Here is a 23,434-nt window from a genome sequence, read left to right as displayed (position 1 = left end):
TAGATCGAATCTTAACATGAGAATATTATTCACATCACTGTATAAATCATACCTTAACTCACCCTTCCAGGATCAGTTAATCTCACCTAAATATGAGAATGAGTGTATGTGTATTGAACCCCAAATAACAATCAACAATGACACACCTGTTGCAATCAACAAAGTTGTGTTATGAACAGATGAACAAGAACTGCTTGAGCAAGAAGATGCAGGATTTCGCATCGATTTCAGGTGTGATTGTTGCACAGGGTGCACAGTGAGCCCAGGAATCCAACTTTGTGGAAAAAATTATTTATGCCCAAAATCGAACTTTAGAAAATCAATTATTTTAAAAGTCCATGTTAAAATTCATCATATTAGAGGAGGTTTGCCATTTTAAATTATTGAAAAATTTAAAAAATTAAAGTTTTTATGGCCTTCTGAAGTTGTTACCCTGGAATTCACGAAATTTAGATACAAAAATCTCCCCAAAAAAATATTTTTAAATTTTTTTTTGTTTTACTTGCCATTTAATCAAATATTAACTTAGGACGTAATGTAATACCATTTTAGAAATGTTGTGCAATTATCTAATGCTGGATAACAAGAAACTAAATAGTTTTGTATAAAAAAAACCTCTTGAATCCATATTAAAGAAAGTTGGTGAAAATGCAAAAAAAAGCACGTTGAATATTTTTTTAAGCTCTGATTCAAATACCTTGATCTTTTTAGCAACGAGGTGAAAATTTTTAGGATGAAGTTCTAGCATTAATTAGGCAATATATAAGAGGATCCCATTGGTCTTATCAACTTTCACCTAGTTGCTTAACCTCTATAGATATTTTTGTAAAGGTCGTTTTAAGCTATTTTTAGTGTATAATCCTTATATAATTTGTTGCCGGATTTCATTATAGAGAAAAATCCTTTTACAGGGTAAAAATCTGGCAAAATGCCTTTCCGAAAAATCATGGCATAAAATTTTCCCACCAGTGGTGGAAAAGTTAGAGCACCTCAAAATAAAATTTTACTATGCCCTTGTGTATTGGACCCTGAGGGCCCCCTGGAGGGGCTACCAGAAATCTAAAGGTATCTTTAGAACCACAATGGCCGGCTCTAACTGCAATCAGAAGAAGTCAGAGATAATTGCCAGCCGCCTTCCGTCCTTTAATTGGCGGCAAAGTAAGCACACCAAAAAAATTACAAATTTTTGTCGTGTTTTTTGCACACAGGGCGGCGTGTGTTTGTGGCACAGCCACGTGTATTACCACTTTTTTGTAGGTCATTCCAAGCCGGATTGGCAGGTGTGCGGCCGGAGGTGGTCTGACCGGCCGTTTGGCCGACAGCCGCAGTTAAAGGTTGCAAAAATTGTCAAAAATTGAAGTTTTTGAGGATTTTTGGCATGCCAGTGCGGCCAGACTGCTTGGCTGACAGGCCTGGGACACATGTCACCTGACACACTGGGCTATTGCCCATCTTTGCTATTTTGCACAATTTTTTTCCCATCACTTCCCTGGCCGTGATGGCCATTCAAAGTGGCCTGGGTCAAAATCGACCAAGAACCAATTTTTGGGGGTGATATTTTGACCCCCTAATCATCTAGAGAGGGAGGAAGGGGTAATCTTGTTAATTCTGTAAAAGGTACTATAAAAACCTTTTAATTAAAAAAAAAATTGTTTGATTTGGTTGAAAAATAAGGAAGTTATTAATTTTTTCCACAAAATTGGATTCCTGGGCTCACTGTGGGGTGTGAAAATTGTAAACAATCTATTCAGACAAGGAGCATTTCACTGAAAGACCAGTATGAACAAGGAATCATAAACAAATCCTTCAAACTGGATACAAAAAGACAAACCACTACCTGTGAATTTCCCTTCATTCGTAACCCTGTTGAGTTTTTATCAGCAAGATGGCATCGGAATGATAACTTCAAGATGGCGTACAAAGTGCTACAGACACAATTAAAAAAGCCACAAGATGAAAGAAATTCAGTTGTGAAATTTCACGACGAAATGCTTGCAAAAGGATTTGCATGTAAACTAAGTAGTTTACCATTAGCAATTCAGCAAGAGATTGAAAATGCCCCAATTAGGCATTTTTTTGTATGGAGATCAGTATTTAAACCTGGATCAACATCAACACCATCAAGAATGGTAGTTGATCCAGCAAGTACTGGCCTCAATGACTGCCTTCCTAAAGGGCAAAATTGCTTGAACTCATTATTTCAAGTAACCATCAAATGGCGAAGTCACAAGTTTACCGCGACTTGTGACCTCTCCAAAATGTATAACAGTATTAGGATGGAATCATCCCAACTTAACTACTGTTTATACCTATTTACCCCAGATCTGAATCCTATGGCACACGTATGTATTTATGTCATGCTCACGTTATTCTATGGACTACGCTTTGCAGGAAACGTAGCCACACAAGCATTGCGCCAGCTTGTCCTTGAGCACAAGGAAGATTACCCACTTGCATATGCCACCATTTGCGAGTCTACCTACATGGACGACTCCAATATGGGTGGGGAAACTCAAGATGACCTAGAGAAAGTGATAACTGAGTTTATTACTGTTGTACCCAAAGGAGGATTCAGGATTAAGACAATTAACAGATGTTTTGAAAAACCATCAGAAGAATCCTCAAATGATGGAGAATCCACTGCATATAGTGGATATAAGTGGTACCAAGAAAGGGATGAAATGGGGCTAGGGCTTGAAGAAATAAACTTTAATACCAAACGGAGAGGAGCAAAGAAACCTAACCCCTTCGAAGTCAAGACAGAAGAAGACCTGTTAAGACTTCTAGATGGCCAGAAGTTTACTTGAGCTAACATCTTAGGAAAGTGTCTTGAGGTCTTTGACCTCCTAGGGTCATTTGAACCCCTGAAAAGTAGACTGAAGCTGGACCTTAAAAATCTCCAGAACCTTGAATTTGACCAGGAAATACCTGAATATTTTAGAGCCACATGGATCAATAATCTGGTATTGATAAGGAATGCGATGCAGATTAGAATACCAAGATCAGTTGTCCCCTTAGATGCAATAACTCCATCAAAGTTGACACTGATTGTAGCCTGTGATGCAGCAAAACTTATGTGTGGAATTGGTGTTTATGCACGCACTAAACTTTCAGATGGGAGTTATTCATGTCAGCTACTGGCAGGGCGCTCAAAGTCTGTTTGTGATACAATACCCCGCAATGAATTAAGCGCGGTGGTATTGGGTGCACACACATTTCACATTATTAGCAAAGCACTTGGTGAGAAGATTGAGGATTATTTCTTTGTCACCGATTCTGAGATAGTTGTTGCATGGTTAGGCAACAATGACCTTAAACTCAAACCATTCGTTTATAACCGTGTTCGTGCTATAAAACGATTAATAAACACGGATAATGTGTACCATATTGCCTCTGAAGAAAATTGTGCAGACATTATCACAAGAGGAAAAGCTGAGATAAGGGATTTTGATAGTAAGAGCCATTGGCAAATGGGTAAGCCATGGATGAAGAAAGAATTCAAGGATATGCCTATTAGAGACTATACCAAGGTGTGTAAAGATATGTCAAAGAATCAGCTCGATTCTATTGTAGCAGAGTCATATAGCAAAGGACAGAAACAGCATCCTGACATAACAAACGATCCGGCTGAACATGCCCGAAACCTGGCTGAACATGCCGCTAATCTGGCTGAAGATGCCTCAAATCTGGCTGAAGATGCCTCAAATCTGGCTGAAGATGCCCCAAATCTGGCTGAAGATGCCCCAAATCTGGCTGAAGATGCCCCAAATCTGGCTGAAGATGCCCCAAATCTGGCTGAAGATGCCCCAAATCTGGCTGAAGATGTCCCAAATCTGGCTGAAGATGCCCCAAATCTGGCTGAAGATGCCCCAAATCTGGCTGAAGATGCCCCAAATCTGGCTGAAGATGCCCCAAATCTGGCTGAAGATGCCCCAAATCTGGCTGAAGATGCCCCAAATCTGGCTGAAGATGCCCCAAATCTGGCTGAAGATGCCCCAAATCTGGCTGAAGATGCCCCAAATCTGGCTGAAGATGCCCCAAATCTGGCTGAAGATGCCGCCATCACGGCTGAAGATGCCGCCATCACGGCTGAAGATGCCGCCATCATGGCTTAAGATGCCGCCATCACGGCTGAAGATGCCGCCATCACGGCTGAAGATGCCGCCATCACGGCTGAAGATGCCACCATCACGGCTGAAGATGCCGCCATCACGGCTGAAGATGCCGCCATCATGGCTGAAAATGCCACCATCACGGCTGAAGATGCCGCCATCACAGCTGAAGTTGCTGCCATCACGGCTGAAGATGCTAATGCTCTGGCTGAACAGGCCACCTTTATGGCTGAACATGCTGCTACTATGTCTAGTCATGAAATACAAGAATTTCAGGAATGTATTGAAAACACAAACATGATAATGCATGTACAAAAACAACCTAGTTGTCCCCTTGTAAATTTTGCCTACCGGGGATTTAAAAGCTCATTATTAGTTATTGCAAATCTATTCAGATTTGTGTTGAGAATAAAACACAGTTTGCACATGAAAGGTGTGCACATAAATTGTCCTGATTGCAAACCAGAAATATACAAAATAGACCGATCATATATCACTAGATTTGAAGTTCTCTGTGGGAAAGCAAATTCCTCACCATCCCTCGGCCCCTCTTCATTTGAAATGTGGATGGCGTGGAGATACCTGTGCATTCAAATGAGCTTAGACGTCAAACTAAGGTCTACAAAATCAAAGCAGGAGACCTATATAGAAGACCAATCAGGAATTTTGAAATGTGGAGGGAGACTTACCTACCCAACCACGGAAATTGATGATACAGATTACTCAAGCTATGAGTATTCTAGTTTTGTAGCCCCAGTGGGACTAGTAGATAATGATATTGTAATTGCATTAGCAATTTATCTGCATTGGGAAATACTACCCCACTCTGGTGTTGAACAACTTCTTAACTATATGCTGAGATTAGTCCATGTTGAAAGACTAAGAACACTGATTAAGAATATCAGAAACTCATGTATACGATGTAGAATATTACTGAAGAAACCAGTGTTCTGGAGCCGGAGCCGGGAGCAGCAACATTTTTGGTGGAGCCGGAGCCGGATCCGGAGCCGTATTTTTCGTTAAAAACGGCTCCGGCTCCGGACTAGCTAAAAATGATTTTTTAAAGTAATATTATAATTTGGCAACGGTCTATTTCCATATAATAAACTGAAAAACTATTGTTACTTAACAAATAGACACACATCCTTCTACTTTTATATAGCTTTAATCAAATAAAAGCAAAATATTTTATATTATTTATTTTATTTCATCAAATTCAATAATGAAAAAAAATTGATATATTAATTTTAAGGTAGGAGCCGGAGCCGGAGCTGGAGCCGTATTTCCAAATACGGCTCCGCGGAGCCGGAGCCGCATCAAAATTATACGGCTCTGGCACACTGGAAGAAACGATACTTGGGTACAACAGGCAATCAATCTAAGACTTGCCTTGTAAGGGCACCACCGTATTACTCCATTCAAATGGATATTTGCGGTCCCTTTCCTGCACATGACTCTATCAAAAAGAGAGTAAAAGGTAAGGCATATATGTTATGCCTAGTATGTATGCTAACAAGTGCAATAAACATTGTATGCTTAGAAGGTTTAAGCACAGATATGATTATTACATCACTTGTTAGACATATGGGTAGACACGGATATTCTAAGATTATATTTTGTGATAGTCAATCTTCATTTCTTACTTTGAAATCAGCTGAGATAACAGCTTTAGATCTCCAGAGCCAACTTTGGAGTAAGGAGAGAATAGTCTTGGAAGTCAGTACACCCCACTCACATCAAGAAAGGGGTAAGATAGAAAACAGAATAGGAGCAGTAAGAAATATGCTTGAAAAATCCAGAGAATTATCCACTAAAAAGAGTTATTTAGAATGGGAATCTGTAGGTGTTTGCATTGCTAACACACTAAATAACCTTCCCATTGCTAGAAATGGAGATGATGAAACAGAATCATCACTATCATTTATATCCCCTAATCATTTGTTATTAGGACGAAACAATAAGCGATCTATGGAACTTCCAGTTGTAATTGAAGGATCAACACTCTCACGATTAGAAGATGTCCAAAACACAGTTGATAATATGCTTGACTATATTGTCAATGACATACACAAATTTGTTCCAGGGAAGAGACTTGTTCAAGGTGAGATTCCCCAACCTGGTGAAATTGTGTTGTTCATTTCTGAGGAGAATCCCAGGAAAAGGTATGAGAAGTTTAAGTATGGGAAGATCAAAGAAAACTTTGTTCAAGGAAGGTCCAACAAAGTTAGAATTATCTACAAGAACTCAGGAGAGAGTGTTATCCGTGAAACTACTAGAAATGTAAGAGACATTGTGATAATAATGAAGATTGAAGATCTGGATTTTAATTCAGCAGAACAACAGTTAATCAACAGGATTAATAGTCAATACCTACTTGTAAAACATGTAAAATGTTGAATAATAAATGTATGTCAAAAAGAAAAATGTTTTTTTCAATCAGATAGTAGATAGTGATATGCTAAATGAACTTACTAGAATTTGCTAAGTATTACATAATTATTACATACTTATTTTTTTTAGGTATGATGGATCCCTCACATCCTTCTTAATCACCCAGCAGAATTAAGGATATTGTCATGTGACTTAATGAAACATTTCTGCCCAGATAACTTGGATTGCTATGGAGACACCAAAGAATGTTGGAACTACTTCTATGAAAAGTCAAGTGCAGACAAAGTTTACTGCCAAGATTTTTATATGTCCCAAGATCCCAGGTTCCCAGACCCATATATTGATACAGCAATAAGTAAACTTAAGTCATTAGGTGAAGCTGGTTGGTATCCTGAACTGAGACAAATAGCTGATACATTAACAAAAAATAGAAACCCAAACCATCAGCTCTTAGATGAAATTCGGAGATTTGGTAAAATCAAGTTTGGGATAATAAACATTGGAACAACCTGTGATGACAATGTTTATGCAGTAACAATGCTATTAGAAAACGAACTGCTAAAGGCCCATAAAGATGGTCATATTATCCCTGCCCTTGCCCTTAGAGTGTTTGGTTTATCAGAGTCTAATGGCTGGTTTCATAGCCAGAAAATCCCTCATAAGATTGTTATTTCTGATGGATGTAGCATCTACATAGAAATAAATCTTCCAACCCGTGAAACTGAAGGAGGAACCATATTACACAAGGCAGACTTCCCTAAAAGGTTAAATGAACTATTTGAACTCTTAAAACCTGAAAAAGGATTGGCAATTCTTTTAACCCATGAGCAAACAGCTGATATTGAAGCAGCTATTGCTGCACTAAGATCTCTGACTAATGGAGATCAGCTGGAGTTCCCTGGATACCTAGATGTTACTTCATTGTGGATTTACCTAGGAAAATATACTGTTAATACAGACCTATCATACATGTTTCGTCTTATTGTTGGTGGAACACTTATAATGCATCATAAGATGGAGGAACCAAATACATTTATGTTCAAGTTTGATGACATGCATCAATGGGCCAAGATTCATCTACTAGCAATACCAAGAGCAATAGTCCAATTATTTTTCGCCTTTGTTTTGATCAATTTTGATAGGATACTACCTGATCCAGGTTTTGTTCAAAGAAATCTCTCTTTTGGACAGGTAGGGGCAGTAGTTAACAGCTTTATAGGAATCATTGCAGAAAGCATGGCGTATGTACAATTTGATGCAGAGAACTACTACAAGGAAGACCCAAATGTAAGGTATAGGTGCATTCAACCTGCACAATCAATCAATCAGGATGAAATTTCAATTGCTTGGTTAGAGTATTGCAACGTACACACATCTAAAATCTTTTACTGTCTCGAACAATACTGGCCATGGAACAGACCATTGATTGTAAGTGATTCTTGGCAACCTAACACACATATGGATACAAGATGGTTGCGGATTATACTGGATAAGGATCTGTGGTACTCTAGTCAAGTACTGTTGACATCTGATTGTACAGAGGACAGTGATCACATGGATGAAAGTTATCAATTACAGACTGTGGATGAAAATAGTTTTACTGACAGTGAAATTATTGATGATGACATGATAACTAGACTGATAATACAAAGCAGACATCTTCAGACTGTCCTCAAAACTTTATCTGCAGATAACAACACAGCTTGGTTTCGGTTTGAGAGGTACCTAAGAGATAATGTATCTATGTTCAGGGAGATAAGGAAAAGGAAAGACAATGGAACATTGCTGTTGAACACAAGAAAGAACTACAAAAGATTAACAAGACTGTGCTGGGACATTTGTAGGAAAAGATTTTAAGTAGGGATCTGCCAATTCCCTGCTCTGGAGTGTGAAAAGACCCATCAAGAGTTGTCAGCATCCCAAAAATTAACCTTAAGAAATAATATTTTATAATAACAAACAAATAAAAAAATACTGAAATTTAAAAAATAACGAAGAATTACAAGCTATAATGAACAGTTTAAAAATCAAATTATCAAGCTAATCACCAGAAAAGAATCCAAACAAGAGAAATTTTGCCAGTCTTAAACCAACCACGATCGAGTGAAGGTGAGATAGTGATTTTTATAATCAGTTTAAATATTACTATATGCATGAATTTTGGCAATTTACATATATGTTTTAGAGAATTTGTTGTAAAACTCTAAATTAATTCATTTTTTCTCTAAAGTCAAGCTTGATTAAAATAGGCACAAATCTACAGATTTTTTTCTCCCATTCGTTAATATAAAGAAACAGGACCATTGAAATTAAGTGCAGTATGCTTAAAAATCCATGTATTGTGATTTATTGACAATTCTGTCTAATTAGTGAATTTAATTTAGTTTGGACTCGCTGTAAGAGACCTAAGAATATTGAAACAAGAGGTAAAAATCTTATTTATATCTATTTACACTTATAAAGTAGCTACGCTCCTTAATTCACTCATAGAGTAGCTACCCCTTAATTCACTAATACAGTACCTACGGTCTTAATTCACTTATAGAGTAGCTACGGTATTAAACAAGCTGTAGAGTAGCTGTGCTATAAACCCCTTATAGAGTTACTTCGCTCCTTAAACGTCTAACAATAGGCTGCGCCCCTAAGGAAGCCTTGAAATAACCATATATTAATTATTTTCTAATCTAGATTTGTTTGTAGAAGGCCGTTCCTTATTTAAACTATTTATAGAGTGGCTGCGCCCCCAAAGAAGGCCTAAAATAACTGAATATTAATTCTATTCTAATCTAGATTTATTTGTAGAAGGCCGTTCCTTATTTAAACTATTTATAGAGTGGCTGCGCCCCCAAAGAAGGCCTAAAATAACTGTATATTAATCTATTCTAATCTAGATTTGTTTGTAGAAGGCCGGGCCTCATTTAAACTATTTATAGAGTGGCTGCGCCCCCCCAAAGAAGGCTTAAAATAACTATATTATTTTTTTAAAATCTAGAATTGTCTGTAGAGAGCCGGACCTTGTTTTATTGAGTAGCTGCGCCCTAAGGAAAGACTTAAGAGGCCAAGCATTAATCTTCTTTTTTTCATTAAGATATATCTGTATGAGAGGCGGACTAAATATCTGTTGAGTAGCTGCGCTCTCAAATACAGGCCTATAAAGAAAAGTATCTAATGAAATTAATAGTTTTTTTTATGTATCTAGAAATTCGTTGATGATGCACTGTTGTATGGCTTAGGCGGACCTGTTCATCAGACTTCTGGGACAAGACAAGAAGCCTCATATTGGTCCACCCCAACAGAGCTGTCCCTGCAGTGTGCACTGTTTTACTCTACTTATTCTTAGGTAAGAAAAGGTAGCTATAGATACTGATAGAGTAAAGGGGAGCTTCCATGAATAGGGTTTCATCAGTTTAGTAATCTAAATAAACCCGAAGCTGTACCTATACCTAAGACAGCCAGTACCTAATTACCCCTACAGGGATGTAATGAATAGATAACCCTAATCTAAATAAGAGGTTCCTAGACGGGTTTGTGTTAAAAAAAATCATCCTAACTTACCTATACATTAAACTCTATAATTCGTTGATAACAACTACAGCTTATGTTACATTAGAGTAATCATTTAAAAGAGTAAACCTTACCCTAAAGGGTCAAGCCAATGAAAGGTATTTAAAGGATTAAACCAGCTTATTTAATTGTACCAATAAGCCTTCCAGATTTGTCCGGCTATTGGTTTCTCTGACTTATAATAGTTTATTGTTTCAGTATTCAACACAGTTGATGCAAAATTGTCAAGCTAACGAATAAGAAATAATTATAAAAAAAAACTTTGGGGACTAGTGTAATAAATTGTCCCCTCCCTCCCTGTATAAAAACCTGACCTGGTGAGAGAGTCTGAGGTGAGGATAGAAGAAAGTATTAATTGTGGATGGAAACCTCCAGAGTGACAGCAGGATGCCAGATAACTTAGCTATAGAAGCAGGCGTGTTTTCTTGTAATCTGGTAACATATAATAATGAATATATAGAATATATGTGGATATGACTGGGGAAAAATTGTCGTCAAAATAGCTTGCTAACATGGACCTCTTAATTGGGAAGTTCGTTCATCCAGTAGGAGGGGTTGGGATGGGGCAAAGGGGGTGATATCGTTATTTTAGCCAGCTTTGAAATTCACTTAATCAGAGTACATGAAAATCTGGTGCAACATCTAAGTAATAATATATCCATTTAAATAAAAATGTAAGAGAATAGAACATAAAATTGCCTATTTCAAGTAATATGAGTTTGTTTAATATATTTATTATTCAATTCAAACTTAGTTGATATACTTAGTATAGCAATATTTCTTTTAAATTTCAATTCCCACGTGTGACCCATTTTAGATGGTGGATACTTGCAGTAGAGGAGTTTGGGGGAAAGGGAAGGGAAACGAGTTACCAAACCTAGAACTTTACTGAATAAGATTTAAATAAATATTGATATTCGTAATATTTGGTTCTCCTTATGTATTACAAAAGAAAAGTTTTACTGCCTAATTCAATTTCACATATTAAAAATAACATCATATTATTATTCATTGATTTTTGTATTATTATATGCCTGGTTAGTACTCCTGTAACTCCACTTTCTCTCCATGTGGATACAAGTGCCAGACCCAGGCTGTCATGCACTGGAAGGAAGGCTGATTTGATTGTGTCTCTGAAAGTAAATAAAATAAGTCAGTCAGGGTAATGATTCAATACTAAAGTCACGAGTAAATTAGATATAAGTAAAATCTGGCATTTTGAATTTGCCAATGCATGTTTTAATATTATCATTTAAATTCCTTCTGATATCTGATTGAGTCTCGATAGGGACGGTTTATAACAACGTAGGGTCAGACTTTATAGTAGGTCCCATGTCACAATAACATCAGCAGACAACATTTAATTGAACGGCCTTTGTCAGGAAGTCCTAGCTGTGTATGGTAATAAATTGTTCCTATTCTGGGCCTAGACATTCCTTATAATCTTACAATTAATTTCGCGCTTCTGACATAGCAGCAGGAAGTCCAACATTTTACGTCTTTGTTAATTCATTTTGATGTACCTAACTATAATATCAAAACAAAAGTTTAGGTGGTTAAGTTCCAGTTATGAATTGAAAAGAAAGATAATTCAAACTTGTAATGTAGAGGTTATAGTATATTACCTACCTACTATAGTTGTAGAATAAAATACATAAAAAGAGGTAATATTTTTTACCTGCTATATGAAGGTCTTATAGAATCTGGTTGAATATTGAGGTCAGGATACTGCTCAAGGAGACTTTCCAAGGCTCGAGGAAGTATATCACTAAAAAATTTAATTTATACCTATTTTCATTCAATAACAAAAAGATAATATAAGAAACATGGTAATTTAACTGTTCCACTTAAGGGTGATAGCTTTACAATGCAGAAAGGTCATAGTAGTTGCAAAAGAGCACAGCCTATACCATGTATAGTTTTTAGTATATATATTTATTAGTACTACGAAAAAAGATCTAATATATTAGAGAACTATTTTGATAGCTAGAGAAATACCCTTTATGGAAATATATAATGAAATTTGTCTATCTACTGAATTAAAACTCTTTACCTGAATTTGGCATCAAGTTCACACAGAGTTGGTTCCCGGGTGGCCGGGTGCATATTCTGTAAACTTGGATATTCCGTCATTTTTAGGCTGCAAAATTATTACAAATAAATAAGAATTATTCAACGTATCAAATCATTACCGGGTTCAGATGTACGTGTAAAAAATAATAAAAAGAATACAATTGGAAATATTATTATTTTTTTGCTAGCTTAGCCGCTGCCTTGGCCTGGCTCAACTGCACAGTTTTATCCTTGGCCTTTTCATACACCGAGTGCAATTGTCCTCGCTGGGCTAACAGCTTCAACATCTCCATTATGATGGGCAGATAGTTGTGACGTCTTCGGATATTTTCAATCCTCCATCTGTTCCTACGAGATTCCTCGTCGACCAGCTGCATCTTAATCTGACTGGACTCGTCCTGGCTGATGTCAGGTTTGCTCAACAGCTTCGTGAACTTCTGTATCTTGTCCTCAACAACAGCCATCAGGTTGAAGTGTATCTCGCCCTCTTTGTAGCGCTGCATGCGCTCCTCAATGATAGGGCGCACTGTTTCTGTCCAGTTAGCGCCAGCGGCACCGTGGTCGATGGGACCTTCCTTCAGGCCATCCAGCTCATAGATACGACCATTGATTGGAATGTAACTGACAAAATGAAAAACATCATCGTCTTTATCCGCCTTCTTTGAATCAAACTCAAACAAAGTCTGGTGGGAGAATGAATTGTGAACTGTACGAATTGATTCAGAATTTGAAAGTGCCAGACCCTTCATGACAGCATCAAAGGAGGAGCAGAAATCTTTGAAGTCCTTGAGAGTTGCTCCAAGCTTGACGTCTGGGCTGGCAATATTCATGAGTACCGAGAGAATGGCCTGAGTGGCACACGCATTGTTTATCACTTGCTTGGCAAAGAATATTTCATCCAACCTAAATAAATATTTCAAAATTAACATAAAGTTCTCTAAAAATATATATTAGGGAACACGATTTTTAAATTTTTTTCAATAAACTTTCTTAGTGATAATCCTCAATAAATCAGATGATTTGCTGCTGCCAATATCGTACCTGGAATCAATAACAAGAGATCCAGAGGTGTCATCCTCTCCTGTCCACTTGAAAAGGAAAATCAAACCATAAACAGGATTTACTGCCTCAAACTGATCCTGGTCCAGTGACCAGAGCTCTTCAACCTGTCAGAAAAAAATATTTTAATAGTAATAAATATTTGACTTGCTTAATTTTTTTAACTAGATACCTGCTTATTTTTTTTTTAAAGACCGATTTATTTTAGGGGACTACGTCCAGTGGTTGGTTGGGAATATCTTAAGGAAATGAGAAGGACGTGTGTACTCTTACCTGAACACCTGACACGCCAAATTTCTGGACCAGCTCTGTGAAGACTCCAGGATCAGATTCAATGAGACACCAGTTTCCTGCCTCAGACATCTTTTACTGTGTCTGAAATATTTTAGTATCACACCATTGCGTTTGATCAATCATATTATCTCGATAATATTTAAAATGCATTAAAACATGAACAAAATTTAAATTAAACAATGATTAAAATATGTATGTTTAAAACAAAAATTCATTAAAAAATTTTAGATGGAGGGGGAAGAAATGACCGAAACTCCCAAAACCTAAACTAAAAATTTTTTTGGATGTTAGTATTTTTGAAGTAGTACAATATAAAAATGTTAACATGAATTTTTTTCCCTGAAAAAAATTTGTAAAGGGGGGGGGGGAAAATGTGGTGACTCGTCACACGACATACCAGCAATTTTATTTTGGATGCTACTCCCTTAGTTTTAGAGATAATTGGATGAAATCTTTTGGGCTGGGTCACTAATTACCCCAACTAGTGGTATCTTTAAAAAAAAACGGCGGCGGGACCGCCGCTCCCGCCGTCCGCCGCCGTTTTCCGCCGCCACCAAAAAAAAATTTTTTATTGCATTTCTCGCCGAATTAGGCAATTTGGAATCATTTGAGACCATGTTATTTTTTTCAAAAATTTTCCCCTTACAAGCATTTTTTTTCAAATTCTCGTTTATGAAGGTATATCTTAAATACAGTATGCTATTCCTTTAGTTTTAGAGATAATTGGATGAAATCTTTTTGATTGTGTCACTAATTACCCCAAGTTTTGGTATCTTTCAAAAAAAAACAGCGGCGGGACCGCCGCTCCCGCCGGCCGCCGCCGTTTTCCGCCGCCACCATAAAAAAAATTTTTATTGCATTTCTCGCCGAATTAGGCAATTTGGAATCATTTGAGACCATGTTATTTTTTTCAAAAATTTTTCCCCTTACAAGCAACCCTGACTTAGTCATTTTTTTTCAAATTCTCGTTTATGAAGGTATATCTTAAATACAGTATGCTATTCCTTTAGTTTTAGAGATAATTGGATGAAATCTTTTTGATTGTGTCACTAATTACCCCAAGTTTTGGTATCTTTAAAAAAAAACGGCAGCAGCACCGCCGCTCCCGCCGTCCGCCGCCGTTTTCCGCCGCCACGAAATTTTTTTTTTTATTGCATTTCTCGCTGAATTAGGCAATTTTGAATCATATGAGACCATGTTATTTTTTCAAATTTTTTGGGGGCGGTGGCGGAAAACGACGGCGGCGGATGGCGGGAGCAAGGTTGCTTGTAAGGGGAAATTTTTGAAAAAAATAACTTGGTCTCATATAATTCCAAATTGCCTAATTCGGCGAGAAATGCAATAAAATTTTTTTTTGGTGGCGGCGGAAAACGGCGGCGGACGGCGGGAGCGGCGGTCCCGCCGCCATTTTTTATTTAAATATTTACAAAAAAATTTTTTACTGACCTACCTAAAAAGATTTTGTTTCAATATCTTTAAAAGCACAGGAGTAGCACTGAATTTAAGATGTACCTTGATAAACGAGAATTTGAAAAAAGTCCCCCCGCAGGGGTGCTTGTAAGGGAAAATTTTTTTGAAAAAAATAACATGGTCTCAAATGATTCCAAATTGCCTAATTCGGCGAGAAATGCAATAAAAAATTTTTTATGGTTGCGGCGGAAAACGGCGGCGGCCGGCGGGAGCGGCGGTCCCGCCGCCGTTTTTTTTAAAAGATACCAATAGTTGGGGTAATTAGTGACCCAGCCCAAAAGATTTCATCCAATTATCTCTAAAACTAAGGGAGTAGCATACTGTATATAAGATATACCTTCATAAACGAGAATTTGAAAAAAATGACTAAGTCCCCCCGCAGGGTTGCTTGTAAGGGGAAAAATTTTTGAAAAAAATAACATGGTCTCAAATGATTCCAAATTGCCTAATTCGGCGAGAAATGCAATAAAAAAATTTTTTTTGGTGGCGGCGGAAAATGGCGGCGGACGGCGGGAGCGGCGGTCCCGCCGCCGTTTTTTTTAAAGATACCACTAGTTGGGGTAATTAGTGACCCAGCCCAAAAGATTTCATCCAATTATCTCTAAAACTAAGGGAGTAGCATCCAAAATAAAATTGCTGGTATGTCGTGTGACGAGTCACCACATTTCCCCCCCCCCCTTTTTGCACTTAACAATCATATTGTTGTATCCCTTTTATTGGGCAGTTTTTTTGAATTTTATTTTATGATTCAGATTATAAAAATGTCACATCCACCTCATCTCTAGTTTATAATATAATACAACTATGTTTCAGAAATGAATAATGTGTGAAGTGCCATGAGAACACAAGAAACAGAAACCCAAGGGCTCAACCTCTCTCCTATCCGAGCCAGCTTCCAGAAAGTTCCCAAGGGTCCAGTTTTTTGCCTAAGAAAATTAAAAATACATTACACTAGAATTAACTTTAATCAGTTGAAATAGATTTGTAGGAAGTTGGACTTCTATTAACCATTCATTTAACTTAATAAATCAAGTATGCCCTGGTACATCTCTTCATTCATGAGAATGCCATATCATGGTGACTAAATGTGAAACATCATCCAAAACTCTAGGCCAGGGCGATTTGATTATCGAGTAGCTGCCAATAATGTTAGGGGTCAGCATGAAATGTATCATAAAACTCAGGCGTGCGCGAAGCTAACCAATCTAAGATTGGCCAAAAGATTCTCCCATTTCTTAAAAATTCAAATAAAATACGGGCAATTTTGCCCATAACACAACAAACTAATAAAAAAAGAAACTCGACAAAAAAATCTATCAAAATATATAAAACAAATCTTCAGATATATTAAGTAAATGTCATGATTTACCTGTCCAAAATACTCGGCCAGAAAGATCTGATGTAGGCACATGTGCAAATTAATAACAAGATTACTGTTAACAAGCTTTGAAAGTTGAATAGGGCTGACATTTTGATATCTGGAAAAAAACTTTAATTACAAACAAATATATCTTTTCAATAAATGTATATTGGGAACTATATGAGAAGCTAGGTTAGGAAAGACTTTTTTTTCCCCTTCCATGCTGGAAAAAACTAGGAGTAAAACATAATTTGCAGCAGGGGAAAAATGAATCGTGTGCAGAATATACAACCCTGTAAATAACACATTAGAAGTTACTTTAATGAAGAACACGAACACGGGGTTGATTAAGAGGCGGTGGGGATCTACTTAGAGATTCAATAAACAAGGTTTTTTGATACGTAAACCTTAACATTACATTGCAAAGGGGAACCATATGAAATGAATCTTTTGCTATTGACATTCTGTTATTTTTATATAAGGATTTAACTGATTGTTCATCAATTAAATATAAAAAATAATAAAAATCTATAAATACTTTGGCATACATACTAAATCGAGATTATTAAATGTTTACAAGAAAAATATAGATTAGGAGGTAGTTTAAAAAAATTTTCTTAACAGATATGTGTATAACCAACATGCGAAAAAATTGAAAATTTCAGCTCAGATACATGGTACAAGCAATTGGTAATTATCATAAACTGGCTATTTTTCTTAAATTTCCGCACAATTTAAAATAAAAACTTGACAACTATTTTTACCCCTTTAAACAATTCTACCCACAAATAATTTCGCTTATTGGCTACAACTGCTTTAATGAAATTATATTTTGCATTGATAAATAATATCATACATTTTAATAATATGAATATGAATAAGATAAAATGATGAAAGATGAACTTTGAATAGGTATTCATTAATAAATATCCTAAAAACACAAATATAACTTTTAGACTTTTACTCTAAAAGACAAAGAAAAGAATTAGATAGATACATAAAATATGAGAAGATTATAATTGAGAGAAAATAATATAAACTACAAATTAATATCTAATACTAACATTATTTATAACTAATAGGAACAGATTATCTATACAATATATAATAATACATAAATAACATAATTTTTATCAGGTACATTTGCTAATGACTTTTGTAAGCGTAATTAAAAAATATAATATTTTTTATTCTATTTTATCTTTAAAAACTAAAACCTCTTACTATGAAATTGAGAATATCTTATGATTGATCAAAATAGTTGTTAGTATAAAAAAAACATGCCATTTTAAATATAAATATAAAACTTGAAAAATCATTGACTACAAGTCCCATTCTGTTATTTTCTTAAGAAAATATACTTTAACCATTAATTGTCATACAAATAGAACGTTCAATTTATATCACAAAACTGTTTTAAAAAATTCCGACCGTTATTTTTAAAATATTAGAAATAAAAGTTACCCAGCCATCAATGTGTAAAGTTAATGCAGAAGGGGGGTTAGAACTAGATACTTAACTACCCCTTAATAATTTCCTTTTTTATACATATCTACATCCCTAAGGAAATTATTTGTGCAAGCCCTAGAGAAAGAAACATTAAATACCTAGGCAAATGAAAAAGGTGTATTATTTAGTCCTAATGTGTTGTATCTCGACAAAAGATTTTCAGTGTGTTTTAATAATGAAGAGATGTATACACCCTACAAGGAGTCCAAAAGAGTGATGTCAAAACTTTTGGGAGCTCTAGTCAAACCCTCTGCTCGCCACTGTTTAAGAAAATACTGATATTACAGCAAAATCCAAATTTTTAAATTCTTTTTAATAACCTAACTAATCAAGCGCAATTTTAAGATCCACCGGTCTTATCTGTCTCTCTCCTTCCTGTAGAAAAATCTTGAAAGCCCTGTACAGCAGGAAAGTACCAAGTTTCAGCTGATCTTCTTTATCCCATTCTTTAGCAGGTCCATAATAGTCTCCTGGCTTTACATTTGTCAGATTCTTAAGACCTAAATAAGTCAACAAGATTAGTTATGATGAAATCTTACGGCTTTTAAATTTAAACATAAATAAGCCTTTATGTAACGACTGTTAAAACTTTGATAGAAAACGACTAATTTGAAAGTAAGAAAGCCAGACAAAGAGGCATCCTATTACTTCTTGCTAAAACTTTAAGCCAAGAAATATTTTAAATTCTAATTTAACAGCACAATCTGTTCTTATGTATAGGGATGAGAGAAAACGCTAAGTTAAAGGTGAGAAATCTTATAAGCTCCATGTTGTCATCTATTAATAGACACTAAAAAAAACTTTTATAGAAATAAAATTAATTTTTCCTTAGTACCTAGTGTTAAAATAGAACACAATTTAAGAAGTATTTAGAAAAATTTAAGAAAGATAAAGTTTACCTAATGCATCAATCATAGCCGCCTCTCTGGTAAATCCTTCAACAGCAATACTATTATTGAATAACTGCAGAGATACCACGCCGTGGCCAGTTTTCCAGATGTCAAGAATCCGCGCAACTTTTTTGGCATGCTTCTTTGTAACTTTCTTCTTGCTAGCCGCATCATATAAATGCTGAAAGGGGCGAGAGCGGGTTCCTTTCCCGATATAGAAAATGGAATCTATAAAAGTTTTCCAAAGATCTTGGTCACCCCAGCTAAATATTTTAAACGGCAAGTTTTGACTTTTTCTTGGGTCTAGGAGGAGGTAGTTGAACGAGGACTTGCACACACTTTCACGCGTTAAATAATTTATACTGGCGGCTAGCTTTGCATCAACATGGTTAAATTTCTCTAACATCTGTTCTTCTAACTTCCATAACGTTTCCCAATTCTTTGTAATACTAGAAATATTTCTAATAGACTCAGCCAGCGGCGCAGGAAATCTATGATTAAGCTGGTTGGCGGGCACAACAAGTCCAAGCTTGAGTTTACGCAGACGTATCAGATATGCTCGTCTTGTTTCAGTGGTCACCGGACCTTTCGGGGGTTCTCCAAATTTTTCAAGTTCTGTGTGAATTCGTCCATAGGAATAATCAGATAAAGAGCCTTTATAAGAGTTTATTTCAATCCTTTATTTAACAAATCAAAATGATGAAAAATGTTATTTGTGAATTATACAAAACTTATCAAGAAGACAAATAGTTCCTACTGTTAAGTAGCAAAGCTACTCAATAAATCATTCGTTTGTTAGTTAGAATAAATGGTATTAATAATCATCTACTCTTATAAGTAAAATTGTCCGTTTTAAGGGAAATAGGATTCAATTAAAATAACATTATGTTTAATATTTGTTTTAATTTCTATACTAATGTTAATGTCGTTTGGGTGAGTTGCACCTGGACTGAACAGTCAACTTGTCAACTCAAGGCCAGACTCTTGATCCTTCACCTCATACCCGTAGTACAGTACATTACAGACAACCAACTCTCTGTGATGCACGACCTTTGTCTGAGAAGTCCTAACTGTGCATGGTAACGAGTTGCGCCTGTTTTGGGCCAAGGCATTCCCCTCACTCTAACTATTTACGTCGCGCATTTGACATAGTAGCAGTGGGAACCATTTTTAACGTCTTTAGCTATGACGCGGTGTCGGACCGAGATTCGAACCTATCACCTTCCCGACGACGAGCGAATGCGCTACGTGTTGAGCCACGGTCGCGGGTTAATTTCTATACTATAAAGTACAAATAAATATTAAATATTTGGTATATTTAAGAAGCATGTATTTTTTATTATTTTGCCAGGATTAGATGTAAACTTTCCTAGTGTAAAATTTGAGGTATCAAGTGGCGCAACTTCCCCATCTTCCTCAAGTTTTCTCAGCAATTCTTCGTCCTAAATTAATTTATTATGTAAAAATTTGCAGAATTATTATCTAAGTTAATTTTTGTATTAGACAATTTACTTAAAAGTCGTACTTATAGACAAAACATATATAAAGAATTTTTTTTACCTGTCTTGCGAGGCTATGAAGTGATGGAATTCTTTTTTCTATCAGCTCAATACCACAATAGTCGTCTTTTATTATATATTCTTCAGAGTAAGTCATACAGTTACTACTAGCTAAGCTTATAGCAAGGGATATTCCTGTTTCATTTGTCTTTTGAGAAGTGTATGTCCCGTACCTATATAAAAATAGATAAATATTAAAGAAGACAAAGTTTAAAAGAGTTCAATTAAAATATTTTTACAAAAAAACAAAATAGCAAATAGAGAAAACTTACTTAGTTTGGATTAAATCATTTGATTCCACTGTTTCTTTATTTCTTTTACTTGGTGTTAAATCATATTTTTGCTCTCTCACTTTTCTCTTCTCACCAAAGAGTGTTTTGGGAATCTTCTTTTTAGCAGAGCTCGATACTGTTGGTCTTAGATAAGACTTTTCTGGCACTCTAGGAGTTGTGAATACACTAGTTATATTCTGGGATGTATCAGTTTCTTTATCATTGTTATTTTTAGTGCTATTTGTTGAAATATCTCCAAAACTACTAATATTCTCTATGGACTGTAAATATTTGTCAACTTTCTCCTGGTAACCTGCATTTGGTTGGTTGGGCAATGGAGAGCTGAATTCTGTCAAGTTTTTTGTCGATAGAACACTAATAGGTTTCTTAGAATAGGATCTTGGCGTTCTAAAACCTACACCTTGCAGCAGATCAGCAACTTCATCAAGGTCACGCTTAACAGGACTAACATCTTGTCTGGAGAGTGTAGCCCCGGACGGGGTGCCAATAATATCACTTCCAAATATTTTTTCGACCTCGAGAAGAAAATCAGTTGGGGCCTTGGCTTTAATTGGTGTAGCAGCTTCTTCGATTTGAACAATTTCATTGTTTTCTTTTTCAATTTCTTTGTTATTCTGATTTTCCATGTCCTCAAAGACGTATCCGTTAAAGGTTATGCTAACTTTGGTTTCCTGTCCGAGTAGAAGAGAGATTATGTCTTCAAAGTTACCTTCCTGCGCATAGTACAAAGCATCTTTTCCCTAAAATTTTAGCCGTTATTATGTTGATAATGTGTTCTATTATATAAATATCAATTACACTAATAATATTAATACATATTTACAAAAATTACCTTATTATCTCGAGCTGATGATTTGACTCCAGCCTCCAACAGAAGTCTGACGATTTCCAACCTGTCAAGCCTAACAGCCTCCAGCAGGGGTAACCGGCCATCAACATTGAGATCTGGGTCCGCTCCATGAAGCAATAATATTTGGGCTATTGAATGGGCTAATTTAGGGCTTGATTTTAAACATATTGCTTGAATAAGTGGTGTTGTTAATATTTCATTGTCACCATCGTCTGAAAATGCTACAGGAACATTCAAGCACGCCCCTGAAACAAGAAAAAAATTAACTTAAAAATAAAATATTTTAAAGTGTAAGAGTCAAATTTGAAACGGTTGATAGCTTGTTTATAAGTAATATGTGAATAAATTTTAAAAATGCAGATGTGTTCAATTTTTTTTAAATTCTCCCAACCCAGCCCGAGGTAGGGGGGGGGGGGGGGGTGCGGGAATTTAAATAGTGTTCGAATAGAATTTAATAGAATTCGAATTACGATCTGAAATTTTACATGAATAATCCTTGGTAGATCTATTTTCCCTAAATCGAACAAAAAATTGGAAAAGTAACGGCTAATGGCTGGCGGCTCAGCCGTTTTGCCATTTTTTGGCTATCTTAAGAGCAAATCTCCACCAAATCAAACGGTTCTAGCCGGTAGCTGTTGGTACAAGAAATTTTAAAAATGGTTATTGCTATCATTTAACATGAATCAAACCAAAAATATGTTTTAAAAAGTTGATTCCTACGTAATTAATGATGAATTTGCCCTGAAAATAGACAAAAAAAAACGACTGAGCTGCCAACCGTTACCTTTCCAACCTTTTGTTCGATTTAGGGAAAATAGAACTACCAAGGATTACTCATAAAAAAATTCAGATCGAAATTCGAATTCCAAGTGCTATTTAATCGTTGATTACTAGATGGTTGAATTACCCCCCCCCCCCCCCTACAAACAATAAAATTCCATCTTACCCCTATAAATTGTATCAAATACTTTTTGAACATTGCCTTCATTTACAAACTCCACAAGTTCGGTATCCAAATCCATTCTACAAAAATTAAATATCATATTTGCACAAAACTAAATAAGTTAATGATACTTAGTTCTGTAATAGTTCCATCATAAGAAAACAAATCGTTTACAACGTGGATTTGGCGACATCCACCCCCCCCCCAAAAAAAAAAAAATAAAAAAGAAATTGTTACAAGCCTTAAAATTTTAAAACCTATGATGTACCTAGAGATATGCAATTGTTCAAAATAAACCTTGTTAATGCAGTTCTGATCTTTAAACTGGGTGAAATATCTGAATCAACAAATTTAGGTTCGATTACATTTCGTATATGCTTTTATCTCTTTCAAGATTTAGTAATATATACAAATTTAAGGTAATTTTCCATTGGTAATTTGTAAACGGACCCGGCTTTTTAAATCTGTAAATATCATACCGCAACCTATTGTAAATATAAAAAATATGAAACTATGCAGATAAAGTACTTCTAATATAAATTTTACCTGTATCAAAGTTATAAAATTAGCTGCTTCTTCTATCTATTTAAGCGTTACATTGTTAAACATTTTAATCAAAATATCTAAACTAAAAAAATATAATCAGATACAACTAAAAGAGGAATTAAGAAGGAAAATATTTGAATTATATAAATAAATTTTCGATAACATTATTTATTTTAAAACATAATTAGACATAATTACTGTAATTAATTGAAGAAATTTACAAAATAACAAAATTTGAATTTTCATAAAGTGTGGAGCGCGGAATTGTTGTTAAAGCGCAAATGCCGCAATTTTTTGATAATATAAAATTGGTCGAAAACTATTTAACAATATTTTCCCAAATTTAACGGACAAAAACAATAGTGATCCAACAATTGGCGAGATCTTTCGGTACAACAAATAGTACAGAGAGATATCCTGCAGTCTCTTTAAAATAAGAATATTAATATAAAAGATATATAAATTGCAGAAAAAAAGGGAATCATATTTATTGTGCCAGAAAACTAAATGTTAAGAGAACT

The 23,434-nt window shown here is 35.6% G+C and overlaps 3 protein-coding genes across 5 annotated transcripts in view; 1 reads left to right on the top strand and 2 right to left on the bottom strand.

Moving 5' to 3' along the window:
• The window catches only part of LOC145316188 (aladin-like), a 30,627-nt gene extending 18,420 nt beyond the window's left edge, over positions 1-12,207 (bottom strand). The window contains exons 1-4 of the mRNA XM_080156542.1: positions 12,121-12,207; positions 11,746-11,835; positions 11,102-11,200; positions 10,382-10,499 (exon numbers count right to left, since the gene is read on the bottom strand). Coding sequence (XP_080012668.1) covers positions 10,382-10,499; positions 11,102-11,200; positions 11,746-11,835; positions 12,121-12,200 — 387 coding nt within the window. The 5' untranslated portion in view covers positions 12,201-12,207. The remainder of the gene's footprint in view (positions 1-10,381; positions 10,500-11,101; positions 11,201-11,745; positions 11,836-12,120) is intronic.
• On the top strand, positions 6,655-9,843 carry LOC145316187 (uncharacterized). The gene is made up of 3 exons (XM_080156541.1): positions 6,655-8,612; positions 8,888-8,929; positions 9,703-9,843. The coding sequence occupies exon 1, from the start codon at positions 6,699-6,701 to the stop codon at positions 8,358-8,360; it is 1,662 nt and encodes a 553-aa protein (XP_080012667.1). The 5' UTR covers positions 6,655-6,698; the 3' UTR covers positions 8,361-8,612; positions 8,888-8,929; positions 9,703-9,843.
• Uch-L5 (ubiquitin carboxy-terminal hydrolase L5) overlaps positions 12,208-23,434 on the bottom strand; it is a 294,886-nt gene continuing 283,659 nt past the window's right edge. Inside the window, exons 2-10 of one of the 3 annotated variants that reach the window (XR_013878334.1) lie at positions 22,914-22,997; positions 22,371-22,447; positions 21,407-21,669; positions 20,554-21,314; positions 20,283-20,454; positions 20,094-20,164; positions 18,732-19,378; positions 18,080-18,332; positions 17,611-17,629 (exon numbers count right to left, since the gene is read on the bottom strand). Coding sequence is in view for 2 of the 3 variants with exons in the window: in XM_080156539.1 (XP_080012665.1) it covers positions 18,157-18,332; positions 18,732-19,378; positions 20,094-20,164; positions 20,283-20,454; positions 20,554-21,314; positions 21,407-21,669; positions 22,371-22,446 (2,166 nt within the window). In the remaining variant the exon portion in view is untranslated. Of the gene's footprint in view, positions 13,044-13,181; positions 13,307-13,472; positions 13,577-17,610; positions 17,630-18,018; positions 18,333-18,731; positions 19,379-20,093; positions 20,165-20,282; positions 20,455-20,553; positions 21,315-21,406; positions 21,670-22,370; positions 22,448-22,913; positions 22,998-23,434 lie in introns of those variants that run through there. The other 2 variants (XM_080156539.1, XM_080156540.1) reach the window with 2 other exon arrangements.

Source organism: Acartia tonsa, chromosome 4, assembly GCF_053477335.1.
Source record: "Acartia tonsa isolate MP-2025a chromosome 4, ASM5347733v1, whole genome shotgun sequence".
NCBI classification, from domain to species: Eukaryota; Metazoa; Arthropoda; class Copepoda; order Calanoida; family Acartiidae; genus Acartia; species Acartia tonsa.
Note: the sequence above shows the minus strand (reverse complement) of the source record. Positions and strands in the feature narration are given on the sequence as shown.